At 41.7% G+C, this 15349-nt stretch overlaps 1 protein-coding gene across 1 annotated transcript in view; it reads left to right on the forward strand.

Annotated features, from left to right (window-relative positions):
• The window catches only part of DERA (deoxyribose-phosphate aldolase), a 120311-nt gene that overhangs the window by 39483 nt on the left and 65479 nt on the right, over positions 1-15349 (forward strand). Inside the window, exons 2-3 of the mRNA XM_078075663.1 lie at positions 12809-12906; positions 14274-14421. Of these exons, the coding sequence (XP_077931789.1) occupies positions 12809-12906; positions 14274-14421 (246 nt within the window). The remainder of the gene's footprint in view (positions 1-12808; positions 12907-14273; positions 14422-15349) is intronic.

The raw sequence follows: 15349 nt of genomic DNA on the forward strand, positions 1-15349 counted from the left end.
TTTAGAGGACAGATCTTCCTCGACTTAATGGTGGGGTCATGTCCTGATAAACCCGTCATAAGTTGAACATACTCTAAGTCGAAAGTGCATTTAATACAGTCACCCACCGAACATCATAGCTTTGCCTAGTCTACCTTAAACATGCTCAGAACACTTACCTTAGCAAGTGGGCAGGATCATCTAGCACAAAGCCTAGTTTATAGTAAAGTGTTGAGTAGCGCATGGAATATATTAAATACTGTACTGACGGTGAGAAACAGACTGGTTGTTGTGGGTACAGGATGGTTGTCACTGGATTGGTGGTTTCCCCTCGTGACCGCATGGCCAGCCAGGAGCTGTGGCTGCCGCTGCCCGGCATTCCGAGGGAGGATCCTACCACATGTTGCTAGCCTGGGAAAAGGTCAAAATTCCAAATTGGAAGTATGGTTTCTACTGAATGCATATTGCTTTTACACCATCATGGAACTGAAAAATTGTCAATCAAACCATCGTAAATTGGGGACCATCCATACTCATTTTATCTAACTGGAAAGTCATGCTTCAGAGCTTTCTGTCACTGCATCTTCTGAGGCTGTGTTAAATTGCCATCTTTAAGTGCAGGCTTCTTAACATAACTGCTAATTTTTGCAGTGTATAAAGATGCTTGTTAGCAGATTTGGGTCTTGGAGTCAGTGATATCTCTGTAGAGCTATTTTGGCACGTGATAGATGTTGAAAAGCATTTTGTGCAAATTACAGATCATCAACTTTTCTGAGAAATGGAAATTCAGAATTTAATATTTCATTAAGCATCCTTTTTTGGAGCTCATTGTTGCTAATAGATTTTTTTTTTCAAAATGAAAAGGGTAACCCTAAATAGGTTTAGATTTATAGAATATAAAAATGACAAAAGCATTGCTTTCAGTTAGTTCCCCTCTAGGAATCTAGATATTCATACTGCTTATTCACCTTACCTATAGGTTCTCATACTTCTCATCCCCTACTGACTGGGGGCGTGGTGTGTCTGTGTCTTCTGTGGGCTTGGGCCCGGGCCAGGGCACGACTGGCTCGTATCTTCAAATGACTGCAGAGACAGAGCATCGCGTACTTCTACCACCACCCAAGACTGGAAGGAATCAGCTGTTTTTTTCTTTCTTTCTTTCTTTCTTTTTTAAGATTTTATTTATTTGTCAGAAAGAGAGAGCGAGCGAGCACAAGCAGGGGGAGTGGCAGGCAGAGGGAGAAGCAGGCTTCCTGCTGAGCAAGGAGCCCGATGTAGGGCTCGATCCCTGGACCCTGGGATCATGATCTGAGCCAAAGGCGGACGCTTAACGACTGAGCCACCCAGGCGTCCCAGCCAGCCATTTCTAGCCATAAATATTTCAAGTGCCCTCAGTTGTCTGTGAGTGCCCTGCATGCCGGAAGTGTTAATTTTTCTGTCTGGGAGATGGGGAATAGTCGAGTTTTCTCCTTACCGAGTGAACCACATGTTCAAATGAGGTCTCTGTTCACTGCACTTTCCTCTTACCCTCTGACTAGAGAATGTGGTAGAAGCTGGTGTCTACGAAACCCAGCCTGGTTTATGTTGTTTATTAAAACATGAAATATAGAAGCAAATGCTCAACTGGATGGGACAGGGAAGGGTAAATGGGGCACATCCTGGGCAAACCAGGATGATGGGGTCATCCTAGTGAGGACCAGAAGCTCAGCAGACGGAGGATTGGGAAGAGTAGTCGATTTTACTCCAGCAGTCAGGGCCTGGAGGCAGGGGGTCAGCTCTGATGGTTTGTTCCAGTCTGTGAACTCTTCCATACACAGACTTATCTGAGCACATTTATGGGTCCTGACCAGAAGGAACTCTTCCTTGAATTTTGTGCTCTGTGAACCTTGGAGCTGCTTCTGGAATATCAACTTTTCTTGGACTGTTCACTCCCCAGACCAGAGAATGAGCAGCTCATATTTGTTTGAAGGCAAATTTTAAAGACAGAATACAAATGCTACAGCCAGTGCACTGACGAGATTTTGACCATTCTCTCCTCCCCACTACTATTGTTCTGGTTCAAGCTACCACTTGCTGTTGGCTTACCCTTAGCAGCCAGAGGGGCTTTTTAAAAATGTAAATCTAAGTGAGATCATTTCATTCCTCTGCACAGAGTTTCTGAAGACTTCCTGTCTCACCTCTAAAGTCCTTTCCATGCTGAAAAAGTCCTTCTTGAGGGGCTTTCAAACCTTACGGGCCATGCCTCACAACAGGCCATGTATTTTATATTGCCACACAGGACATGCCTACATATGTATAATTGAAACAAAATTTCTGTAAATGACCCCTACTTGTAGTATATATAAGGTGTCCTGATGTTTTACATTTTATTGTTTCTTCTTCTTTTTAAAAAATACTAGTGGCAGCTGACAAACTTGATTTCATGACATGTCCATGAGTCATGACTAGAGTTTGGAGGACATTTATATGATCTGGTCCTTGCCCTGCCTCTCTGACTTAATCTCCACCACTCCCAGTCCTCCTTGCTTACTGTCCTCCAGTTACACCTGTGTCCCTACTCTGCCACAAATATGACATGTTCACTCTTGCTTTAGGGCTTTTGCATTTGCTCTTCCTTCTGCCTAGAACACAGTTTCCCCAGGTTGATGGTCTCATTGCTCATTTCCTTATTTTTTTTAAAGATTTTATTTATATATTTGACACAGAGAGAGAGCCAGAGAGCACAAGCGGAGTGAATGGCAGAGCGAGAGGGAGAAGCAGGCTTCCCACTGAGCAGGGAGCCTGACATGGGGCTCGATCCCAGGACCCTGGGATCATGACCCGAGCCCAAGGCAGACGCTCAACCATCTGAGCCACCCAGGCACCCCTCCTTATTTTTTGTTTTAAAGATTTTATTTATTTGAGAGATTGAGAGAGAGAGAGAGAGAGAGAGAGCACGAGGTGGGGAGGGGCAGAGGAAGAGGGAGAAGCAGGCTCCCCACTGAGCAGGGAGCCTCACGTGGGGCTTGATCCCAGGATCCCGAAGAGGATGAGCCGAAGGCAGATGCTTATCCGACTGAGCCACCCATGTGCCCCTCACTTCATTATTTTATAGGGGACTCTGCACAGTTGTTTTCTTATAGGAGACTCCCTGACCATTCCCCCCATCTCGCCACTATCCATTCTCTTATCCTGTGTAACTTTTCAATGTAGCCCACATATATTGTGTAATAGATTCGACATATATTTACATGTTTGTCTCTTTTCTTTTTTTTTTTTTAAGATTTTATTTATTTATTCATTAGAGACAGAGAGAGAGAGGCAGAGGGAGAAGCAGGCTCCCAAGGAGCAGGGAGCCCGATGTGGGACTCGATCCCAGGACCCTGAGATCATGACCTGAGCCGAAGGCAGACGCTTAACCATCTGAGCCACCCAGGCGCCCTGTTTGTCTCTTTTCATGAGAAGCTTTGTGAAAGTAAGGATTTTGGTTTTTCATTCACTGCTGAACCCACTGAGCCTAGAGCAGTGCTGGCATCATCATATGTATCCCTTTTTTTTTTTATTAGTTGAATGAATGAATAAAGGTAATTCATAGACAGATGTATATTGACCAAACTTTCTAGGAGCAAAGTCCCTAACCTGTCTTCTATCTTAAGTTTAAGGTACGGACTTTGGGTCGGGAGACCCCTGTAGACTCTGGGAGCAGACCAAATGCCATTTGGTCTGGGAATTCTGGGGTCCTGCGCACCTTGCACTTAGACTGGAAGGAGAATGTGATCTCGGGGAAAGTCTGGACCTTTGACTCCATAAACTCCTTAACTATGGGGAAGGGCATTGCTATGGGTGGGCCAATGAGGGCCCGTCTCACTCAGGTGTGATCTTTGTATCATCTAGGATTTATATACTAATCAGGTTCTGTCTGGTGGCCCGGGTGCTAATGTTTTAGTGATCTTTTCTATGGGAGCAGTAATAGTGGCGTTCAGAGGTTATCATTTCTGCCTGGCATCATGCAGCTAAGTCAGACTGGATTCATGGAAGGACTCAGTGGCAGAGTTTGGTCATGACAGGTTTGGGGTGTGAAATGCCCCAGGGAGGCGTTGTACGATGCTGATGCCTGGACCATAGCAACAGCCATCTTGCTGGTTTACCTACTGTAGTCTCTTTCTACCTGCCTTGCACACTGCTGCTTGGCAATGCCTCTCAATTGAAAAGAGTTAAGTATATTTTGTTTTCCTGCTCAATAAAGTAATGCATACTCTTGGTAAAAATTTTCAGTGTTATGGAACTGTATAACATGAGAAAGTAGAAATCTTACGTAATTCTAGCTCTGAAGAGAAACTCTTCTATCAATTTGGTATATATTCTGTTATGTTTTTGCACAGGTACCAACAGATATATGTTTTATATTTGTATTTTTGTTTTTATAAACATTTTTATTTTAGAAAATCACAGCTGTGCAGGCTACTTGTTTTCACTGAGTAAAGTATCATAATCGGTTTTCCATGACAGTATTTACTGATCTACCTCATTCTTTTTAATAGCGGGTCATATTCTATATTATGGATCTGCTATATTTGAAGCAATCATGGATCTTGGTGTCACAACAATACTAACATAAATACCTTTTCATATTTGTACTTGCATTTTTGTGTAAGCATTTCTATGGGACATATTCTGTATGCTGATTATTTTTAGAAAATACTTCTTTAATTCTGTTACAGCCCAGTTTGGAAATCTTCAGTGGCTCTGATCACTTACAGGATAAAGTCTAGCCCAGTGCTGTCTAAGAGAAATATAATATGCAACAAAAGTAATTTAAGATCTTCTAGGGTGCACATTATAAAAGGTGAAAAGAAACAGGTGAAAATAATTTTAATACTTTTTATTTAACCAAATGTATCCCAGATATTATATTTTTGGTGTATAATCAATATCAAAACATAATTACAGAGGGGTACCTGGGTGGCCCAGTTGGTTGAGCATCCAACTCTTGATCTCAGCTCAGGTCTTGATCTCAGGGTTGTGAGTTTAAGCCCCACATTGGGCACCACGCTGGGCTTAAAAAAAACCCAAAACCAAAAAACATAATTACAGAGATATTTTGTGTTCTTTTTTTGTATTAAATCTTTGAAATCTGCTGAGTACTTTACACTTAAAGCACATCTCAAATTGGATTGTTCCACATTTCAAATGCTCAGATGGCCACATGTGACCAGTGGCTACTGATTGGATAGCACAGATCTAGACTCTTAGCCTAGTACTTAAGCTTTACAGATCAGCCACAGTGAATCAAATAGAGCCAGCTTGCCTCTGTCTCTGACACTCCTGTTTCCCATAAACCTTCAGTGCTTCCTTTTTATTTTTCCCGAATCCTGCCCATCCTTTGGGTAGGGTTTCTCAGCTCTGGCACTGTTGACATTGGGGGCCAGTTAAGTCTCTATCATTGGACTGTTCCATTGGTCCTGAGACTGTTGATGGTAGCGCCCTTGGTTAGGAATGCCTGCGGTGCTCACTTGGGCACATCACCTGTGGCAAATTCCATAGACGGTTCCCCTCCCAGGGCTCCTACTTATGGGTGGTCCGTCTCTTCCGGTTCTTATTATGACTGCAGAACACACAGTTCAGCAAAAACCATCAGGGATCTCTGAGGATCAGGATTTATTACTCACAAGTCCTGGAGAGTGCATGACATACCCAAGGGCTGCACTGTGAGGTTTCGGGTAGAAAGAGCCAGTGTGCACACGCAAGCAATGACCTGAGTCTTATTAGGGTCTGAGGGTGGGATGTCTAGGGTTTTGTGCGTTAACTCTTTATTGGCTAATTTAAAGCAAAAGAGCAGGGATTGGGGCATGCGAAGGGGAAGCAGGGTCACTCGAGCAGGCAGTTATTTAGGTTACCCAGGGCTTTCTGAAAGAGGAAACTTCGTGTGTGGGAGCTGTCTAGTTCTGTGTTGGTTGGTTGGTTAGTAGCTGTGTCATACGACTGGCCATATGTTTATTGGATGGATGTCTTTTGAAATGGATCCCTCAGCAATCAAAAGCTTAAGGTCAGGCACTTATGCTACAATTAGAAAGCTTAGTATCAGGCACTTACACTACTGAGAGACTGTCTTGTACATTGTAGGATGTTTACCTGGCCTCCACCCCACTAGGTGCAAGTGGCACCAAAGATGTCTCCAGACTGAGAACCTCTGCTTTAGCATCAATTGCACATCTCCACTTGATCTAAGAGTTTTTTTTAGCCAACTGGATGAGCCTACTCTGACTTTCCCTTTCTCTGAACTTGACTTACTGTCCATCCAGTGTGGTAAGCATATGTTCCAGGGAAAAAGCCATTTGTGGTCAAGTGTTTGAGAAATGCCGAATCAAAGACCATTCGAGAGATTTCTTTCCTGTGGGACTTTGTCATAGAGTCTAATGTGCCCAATGCTTTATGCATCTCCAAGAGAAGCCAACCCATCTAGCATGTTCCAAACTCACGCTCATTGTAATAGAAATTTGTCATTTTCTGGCTGGCCAGCAACCAACACGCGTCCTCTTAGTATTGGGTCATTCTATCTATAGAACGTAGATCAGGTTGGAGGCGCTACAGAGGAAGGAGTGGATCTTCCCTCTTCCCTGCCCCCCACAGGCATGCATGGGTCAGGCTTCGGATGCTTTCCCATGGAACTTGAGGCTCTGAGTGAGTTGGGGTAAACGGCAGTGGTGTTGTCTGCAGCCACTGCTGTGAAATCTTGGCCAGGCTGTTGCTGATCAATGCTGGCCTTGTTCTTCTAGCTTTGTCTCTGTATTGATGTCTTCGGTTCCTGTCTGTTGTCTGAGCTTGTTCTTCCAATCTCTTCTCAGTTATCTGAGCTTTTACCATCCTTCCCGTTTTGGTCCCATCACCAAAGTCAGTTTTCATCATTTTTAACTGAAAGATTCCTGACTGATGTGACCAGTGGGACCAGTTGGAGATGTTGGTTAAACGCATTGATTGCTCTTTGTCCCCATATGTTTGCTTATATTCTCTAATTCAACTCCCCCAGGTGGTGGCGTTATTCCCTGAGCTTTGTCTGGACAGCAGCAACCTATTTCAGGCCACTGTGTTTCTTGCATTGTGTTGCACGGAGCCTGCACACCAGAAAGGCTAAATGCAGAGGCGGTAGGACTTGCACATGGGCGCCTGCCTCTGCTGAGGGCTCGTGGCTCTCTAGCTACCTAACTGCAGCCACCACCTGCTGCTGAACTGTGGAGGCTGGTGACTGAGTGGTGAAGGGCATCCTGGGAACAAGTGGAACAGAAATAGGCAACCTGGGGACTGCACCGAACAGTATGTTGATGTCAGAATAAGTGACTAGGTTCTCCTTCTAGTGCCTCAATCAACCTACAGACATGAGCTGATGATCGAGAAGGAGAGTAATCGACAGAAATTGATTAGTAAAGAGCAGCGATAGCCGGGAAAGGGCTAATGTCTCAAGGAGGGATGAAGGGTAAGAGGAAGGAGGGAGACCTTAAAATCCCCACATGATGCTACTATGTGAAGCCAGGTCCAAGAGCACACGTATCTTGTAATGTGAACCCAGACTCTGTTCCACTGTGATGATGTGTTCTGAGAATGTTATAATCCATGTGGCTGTGGATACAAGACATACTGGAAATGACAGCCAAAAGGAAGAGGAGTATAAGCAGAGAATATTCAAGGTTGGTACTGAAGGAACAAGTGAGCAGATCACGTTGGCCTTTAGCTTGGTGCCAGAAATCTACGTTGAAGTATTTTAGAGGGTGTAGTAAACTCATCACTCACCTGGACTTGGATTGATATCCTAAAGAATGGTTAGGGATGGAGAATGTATGTGGGATGGGAGTTGGAGATTAGAGTCAGAGCAGCTGTGGGGAGATGTCATAGTAGTAAGGCTCTGTGAGCGGTGGCAATATATGCTGTCAAGTTGTTGGTGTCTTTGTTTCTAGACCATCTCTCTGGGTTCTAAGGATTGGGCTTACACGGTAGAGTGTTAGAAGAGTTGGCTCATGTCCACTGAGGGCATGGATGCCCTAGAGAGCTCACCCGGGGCTTATGGGGTGGTAGACTAGACTTTGGGAAGAAAACAAATTCTAGTTTCTACCTGTTAGTAAGGATGAAGCTCCCGGTATGGTTTCTGTCTTGTGTCTTTGGTTAGGAACTGGACAAGGCCGAGTCTGCTCGTTTATAGAAGTTGAGTATCTTCTGAGCCTGAATGGATCAGGCATGCACTGACATCCAGGGCTCTTTTTTCTAGCCAAGCTAACCTTTTCCAAGGCTAAGATTGAAAGACTAGACATGATCAAGTTGATATTTCACTGGTTTCAGTGTCTGAGGTAAAAAATAGATGTATTGTGATGCAAGGGGTTTATTGAGCAACTATTTCTATGCTGGGCACTTGCACATATGGGAAGTTGTGGCTGATTCCCGGGAAGTTGCAAATTAGAATTGAAAATAAAAAGAATGAAAAGAGAAAACATGGGAAATTTAATCTTTCTTTTCCCAAATTTGGGAAAAAACAATCTCTAGTAACATATCACAATTTACTTCTCTCCATTAGGAACAAAGGTAAAATCAAAATGCAAAATAAACCCCCCTTCACAGAGTTATCGTTTGGTGTTCGTGTTTTAGGAATATTGTGAAGAAGCGCGAGAACATCCATGGAAGCATCAATGGACGTGGCAGAAAGACCACATGGTGGATTTGTAGGGAAGTGATTTGTCTCCACTGAGACATAGGAAAAATAATAATAATAAAAAATTGTGAGAAGAGTATTTGAGAACAAATTTATAACTGACAGAAGGGCCCGAAAGCCACCCAAATGACATACTAAGAGACACAATAGGATATTTTTTCACGGGAGAATTTTGAGAAAAGAGTATTATTGTTCCAATTATGGCTTCATGTCTCTTCTCCCCAAAGGCACGTGTACTTGAAACACTTCTTGGCCCCCGTAAGAGAAGATTCTATGGTACTGATGAGATTGTGTGCATTAGAATCACTTCTCCTAGAAAGGAGATGCTAAAGGGTACTCGAATAAAATATTAAAAATTATGAAGGACATAACAAAGGCCAATCAGTCCTTTCTTTTCCCCAGACCCCATAATATGAGAACAGGGGTTATTTGATGAAATTAAAGAGTAGCAAATTAAGTGCTAATAAAATGAGATAGTCACTTATATAATTCATTACCATGGGAGGTCACAGAGGCAAATTCTGTGGCTGGATTAAATATGGGGCCGGATAATTTTATGACCGCTAATGATATTTTTAACAGTGGAGGCTGATATTGCAAGAAGAGTAATCCTATTACATCCTCCAGGAGGTGGTTCACAGGGACCTCTGGCAAGTGGTGTCTGAGAATTGTGAGAGCAGGCCTCGTGGGTTCTAATCTTTGGTGGGGAATTGTACTAAAAATTAGTTTTTAAGGTGGATGCCCTCAGGTATTCTGTTCATGCTTCAGTCCCAGCTTCTCTTGTGGAGATCCACAAGTTCTTTAATCAGAAGCAGTTGGGGTGCAGAGTTCCGTCATTCAAGGTGAATAAGTTCCAGAGATACAGTGTACAGCACCATGACTATTGTTTTATGTTTTTTTTTAAAGATCTTCTTTATTTATTAGGGAGAGAGAGAGAGAGAAAGTGAGCCCGGGGAGGAGCAGAGGGAGAGGGACAAGCAGACTCCGTGCTGAGTGCAGAACCTAACGCAGGGCTCGATCCCATGACCCTGAGATCATGACCTGAGCCGAAATCAAGAGTCGGACTCTCAACCGACTGGGCCATCCAGACACCTCCAATGTGACTATTGTTAACAATACTGTATTGTTTGGTTGAAATCTGCTGAGAGAGTAGATCTTAAATGTTCTCAACCCACTCAAAAAAGGAAAAAAAAAAAAAAAGGGAAATGTGTGATGTGATAGATACGTTAATTAGCTTGATTGTGGTGATTATTTCACCGTGTAGATGTATATCAAAACATCAAGATGTATATCTTGAACATATACAGTTTTTGTCAATTATACCTCAATAAAGCTGGCGGGGAGGGACGTCAACACTAAAAGTTTTTTTTTAGAAAAAGCAGTTGGGAAAGATATTGCCCAGAATTTGATCATTTCTGGTCTCGGGGAACTATTCATTTTATTTATTGAATGCCACCCACGTGTCAGGCACTTTGCTTGGAGTTTTAAAAATCTGTTGGGACTGAAACATTTTGACAAATCAGTGCATTCAGAATAAGGGGCCGTCACTAAAGGTAGACTATAAAGTTGCATTAAGTGCATAGAAGCAAAGGAATAGCTCAGCCTGTCTGGTTCAGAGGAAGTTCACAGAGAAGGTGGCATTTGAACTAAGTCTTAAAGGTTGGGTGGGAGTTCACTCTGTTGGCAAGATAACAAAGGGCAGAAGGAATAACCAGCACGCACAGGTCCAGAGACGGAACGTGACATAATTGCCAGTGAACTCCTGGTAGTTTAGAAAGGCTATACCCCAGGGCTGGAGGGGCAGAAAGGGAGAAGAGGGGTCTTATGAGGGCAAAGGGAGCCAGGTGGTGAAATCTTGGGATTGCCGGAGGTGTCTCTCCAGTAGCCAGGCTTCCTACGGTGGTCGTGTGGGTGGGGAGTAGAGAGGAGGTGGGGAGGGGCATCCAGGAAGGGTCATACGATGGATAAAGGACAGCCCCTCAGAGCCTTGCCCCACCAGCACAGGCTTCCCTCTTTTGGCCACTGTCAACAGTTGCTTGGTGGTGAGCCTTGTATTTCACACAACTCTGCCTCGTTGATTGTCTGAAATGATCTTTACCATAAACCTAATCACGATTAACAGTTTTTTTTTTTTATAAAAAAGAATCTCCCCTGCCTTTGGGTAGAGAGGGGTTCTTATAGGTCTTGTAAATTAGGATGAGTCTGGTCTTACTTCTTTGGGCTTTACCTAGAACCCATCTTTGGATGGGGAAGAAGAGGCAGATACCATTTGCTTGACTTTAGATTCTGTGATGTTAGCTCAGCAGATGAGCAGGAAACCATACAGTGTCTTGGAGGAGCAGATGGATTGAAATGATAAAACTCTGTTTTGTTAAATGATTTCAGCTAACAAAATATTTTAATTAGGAAAAAAAAAAAGCACCCAGACTCTGCTCCTTATTCAGTGGTATTTAAATAAGCATATCATTATTAATCACTCAGACTCTGACTTGGAATTTCTACAATATTAATATTGATAAGAATCAATTGGAAATTAGAGAGAATGTCTTTTGTAGAAACGTGGTCTTATTTTTGTGGTGGATGCAAATACTGTATTATTATTATTATTAGTTTGGTTACGTAGTGCAGTATGCAATTAGCATTTTCCCCTCCACATTATAGAGAATTGTGTATGGTAGTCCCCTCTTACCTGTGTTCCAAGACCACCCCCAGGGGATGCCTGAGACTCTGGACAGTACTGGACCCTACCTATATATATACTGTATTTTTTCCTCTTCGTATATACCTATGATAAATTTTGATTTATAAATTAGGCACAGTAAGAGATTAACAATAGTAACTAATAATAAAATAGAAGAGTTATAACAATATGGTATAATAAAAGTTACGTGAATGTGATCTCTCTTGGGATATGTTATCGTATTGTAGTCACCCTTCTTGTGATGATGTGAGATGGTAAAATGCCTGTCTGATGAGAGGAAATCAGGTGAATGATATAGGCATTGTGACATAGCGTTAGGCCGCTATGACCCTCTGATGCCTCAGAAGGAGGATCATCTGTTTTTGGACTGCAGTTGACCATGGGTAACTGAAACTGCAGAAAGGAACATCGTGGATAATTGGGGCATATTTCCTTTTCCACAGTAGTTTTTTAAGGCTCTTCTAAGAAGAAGGTGCTAGAGGGATATAAAAATGAAGTTAGTTATAGAAGGTAAATGGGTAAGTGCTCAATTTACTGTGAAGTCACTGTTGTGATAGAGTGTTGGTGGAAAGTGAAATACAATTGAGATACACCCTGTGTTTGGTGTTAGTCACTCAAAGATAAGATCATGACTCACAGTATAGTAAGGACAGGAGACCATTTTACCATGACTCCTTGATGAACTAAATCCCAGTTTTATAGTACAGCTGTATCCAGATGTTAGCTCTTTCTTGGGATCTGGCAGTGTTTTCACAAAAGCTAAGGTGTAGGCTGGGTTTAAAATAGAAATTACATTTAACTCAGAGAGATGGAGGGTAGGATCGGGGTAGGGAAGAGCCTTTTAAAACAGAAGCAATAGAGATGTCTCCCAGAATTTTGAACACCTTGGTTTTTGTTTTTTTTCTTTCCCTTTTTCTAACTTCTGTTCTATCAGTGTTGTAACTTCTAATACATTCTGAAAAAGTCCCTTTTGAGGAAAGCATGGGCTATATCATATCATATCATCATATATATCATATCATATCATATCAGCATCTAGTAGATATAAATCTTATCAGTAAGGGGAGTAGTGATCAAGGATTCCTTTAAGCCCCAACATTAATTCACTTAAGTATTTATTAATCATTTGTTCTCCTGGACTGGGCACTTACAAATAAGTCTTTGCTGTCAGAAGTGAGGCACGTGGCATGAGTAATATAACATTTTCCTCCCCTGTTAGACATATCTATGTAATGAATCAATACAGGTTCTTCCAGTTCCAAATGTACTTGATTTTACATGAAGAATGCCTTTTCAGGGCTGGGTTTCTTTCAACAAGGTTCTTTATTTGTAATTGTGCAAAAAAGAAGCATAGGCTTTAAAAACAGCTTTGATGCAAAATGATATATCCTTTCAAGGACCACGTAAAAATAGGTGAATATATTTAATAAGAAGTGTTCCTCTTTCCCCTTTAGACCTTAGCTGGATCTCCAAAATACAAGTGAATCAACCTGCAGTTCTGAGGCGTGCAGAACAAATCCAGGCTCGCAGAACCGTGAAAAAGGAGTGGCAAGTAAGGTTTCTTCTTGAGCATTCTGTTCCTGTAGTTTACAATGCCTGGTCTCTTCCCTCAAGGCCACAATATTGAATTTCACTCAAGATGCATCTAAACTTAAAAGATTGCAGCTGTCCATGACTTATTTTAATAATTCATATATGATGATGATGGGTTGGAGAAAGATAACACATTTATCCAAACAAGTTAAAAATCTTATCACTCTTGAGTGGCAAAGCCGCAAATGAATTTGAGGCATCTTTATTCATGAGTGAATTAAATGGCGTATTTCCTCAACACATTTATTCAGTTCCTTAGACATACCTTCTTTGGTTGTCTTCTATTTTAATTTTTAAACCATAACATCTAAACCTGGTGTGTCTGCTGTTGAGGCACTTAGGCATAAGAGTTGACCTCCTTTGACCATTGTGTTTACCTTACTATTAATTTTCATAAATCATTTCCCAAAACTCAAAAAGTGATGTCTCATAGGGTACTTGTGGTCAGCATAGCCTTCAGTGTATACTGACCAAAGGTGTGCTATGCATCACAGGACTAAAAGGAATTCAGAGTTCATTTCACAAGTGAGGCAAAATAGTGTGATTGAATCCTTTAGGATGACATTTTACATTTTGTTCATCCTTGGAAATATTCCGATTGAAAGATAAAAGGAAATTCATTAGAATGAGTTATGAACTATGAATATTGTTTTAGAAATGGAATTGGATTAAAGCGAACAACAACAACAACAACAACAAAATTAGACTCTTTTTTAAAGAGTCTCATCCCAGATCCCAAGGCTGGAGGTAAAATATCAGATAGAGACCCTCTTTTTCCCAGGTTCTGTCATATGGTAGCCATCAGGGACCCCTAGTGGAGGAGATGGAGAGGTCTGGTGTGGAGAGGCTTGATCTATTAGGGATTTCACTTTGGGATAGCTATGGAAGGAAAAATAATTTTTTTTTTAAAGATTCTATTTATTTGGAGGGGGGAGAGAGCATGCATGGGGGAGGGGGAGAAGAGAGGGAGAATCTCAAGCAGACTCCGTGCTGAGCCCAGAGCCCAATGTGGGGCTCAGTCTCACAACCCTGAGATCACGACCTGAGCGGAAATCAAGAGTTGGACGCTTAACTGACTGCACCACCCAGGCACCCAGGAATAGTAATTTTTAAGGCTACTCTGTATCCCTCTTTTATTTTGTTCTATGCAGTGTTCATCTTGTTGGTCACTCTTGAGCAATGTTTATATCACAGGTGAGAAGGACATGCCTTAGAACAGGGTAGACGTCAGATTTTAGCACCCACGTTTGTCTAATGATTTTCCACTAACTAACTGGGTTGGAGATGAATTTTTTTTTAATCTTGTTTTTACTTTCTTTAAACCAGGCTGCTTGGCTCCTGAAAGCCGTTACCTTTATAGATCTTACTACACTTTCAGGCGATGACACATCTTCCAACGTTCAAAGGCTCTGTTATAAAGCCAAGTATCCAATCCGGGAAGATCTCTTAAAAAGTTTAAATATGCATGATAAAGGTAACATCATTGTGTATAATCTGTCTGTGTTTACCTCTTTATGGTACTGATCACTAAATCTAAGAGGATTTGAGAAGATTCAGTTGCTAAAATGATAACAGCAATAAAATCCACGGTAGAATTGTGTACATAGACAAATAATTGGGATTCTTCTCTGAAAAACAGCAGGGAGAGAATCTGAGTCTCATTTTTAGGTCAGTTCTTTCCATCCTGGATTAAAGTTTCTGGTAGAGAGTTTCTTTATTTTTCTTTCCAGTTCTTCAGTGTGGGAAATTTTCTATCTAGTGACTCTAAAATACTGATTCTCATTCCCTAGCCACATGTGCAAAAGCCAGTCTCATTACTTAATAATCACATCTCATACATAAAGTATTTTCTGTGAGTAAATGAAATACTTTTGAGAATAAAATGCAAATGGGGAATATTGCGTGCTCGTATATTAGGTTAAATCTTTTGAAAAAAAGTTATATTCACTCTCTTAGTATACTTGAAAGAAAGGACTTTCTAAAGTTGCCATAAGTTTAGAATCTTAACATCTTAAGAATGGAGGAGACCTTTGAGAGTTGATCCCCTATTTCTAAACGAGGAAACCGAGGTCTGGAAGGCTAAAGGGTGTTTCCAAGACCATGTGTCATGGTACTCACTGGGCTGATTTTAGGAGCCACATCTTTCGATGGAGGGATGCTTCATGATTCCCGAGTGCCTGTCGGTAATGAATATGCAACTGGAGATGTTGCATTGGCCCAATGCAGGTATTTTATCCCAAATAATTTGAAGATAATTTATAGAGCTAAACAACTCCACAGCTTTTGAAAAATATTTATTATGTGTCTTTTGGGTTGACAATAAAAACACCACCTATGTATAGGCATTGTTATACAAAATTGTTGAAAGTAGCAACTTTATAGAAGTCTATGTTCTTGCTTTG

Source organism: Halichoerus grypus, chromosome 6, assembly GCF_964656455.1.
Source record: "Halichoerus grypus chromosome 6, mHalGry1.hap1.1, whole genome shotgun sequence".
Classification (NCBI taxonomy): Eukaryota; Metazoa; Chordata; class Mammalia; order Carnivora; family Phocidae; genus Halichoerus; species Halichoerus grypus.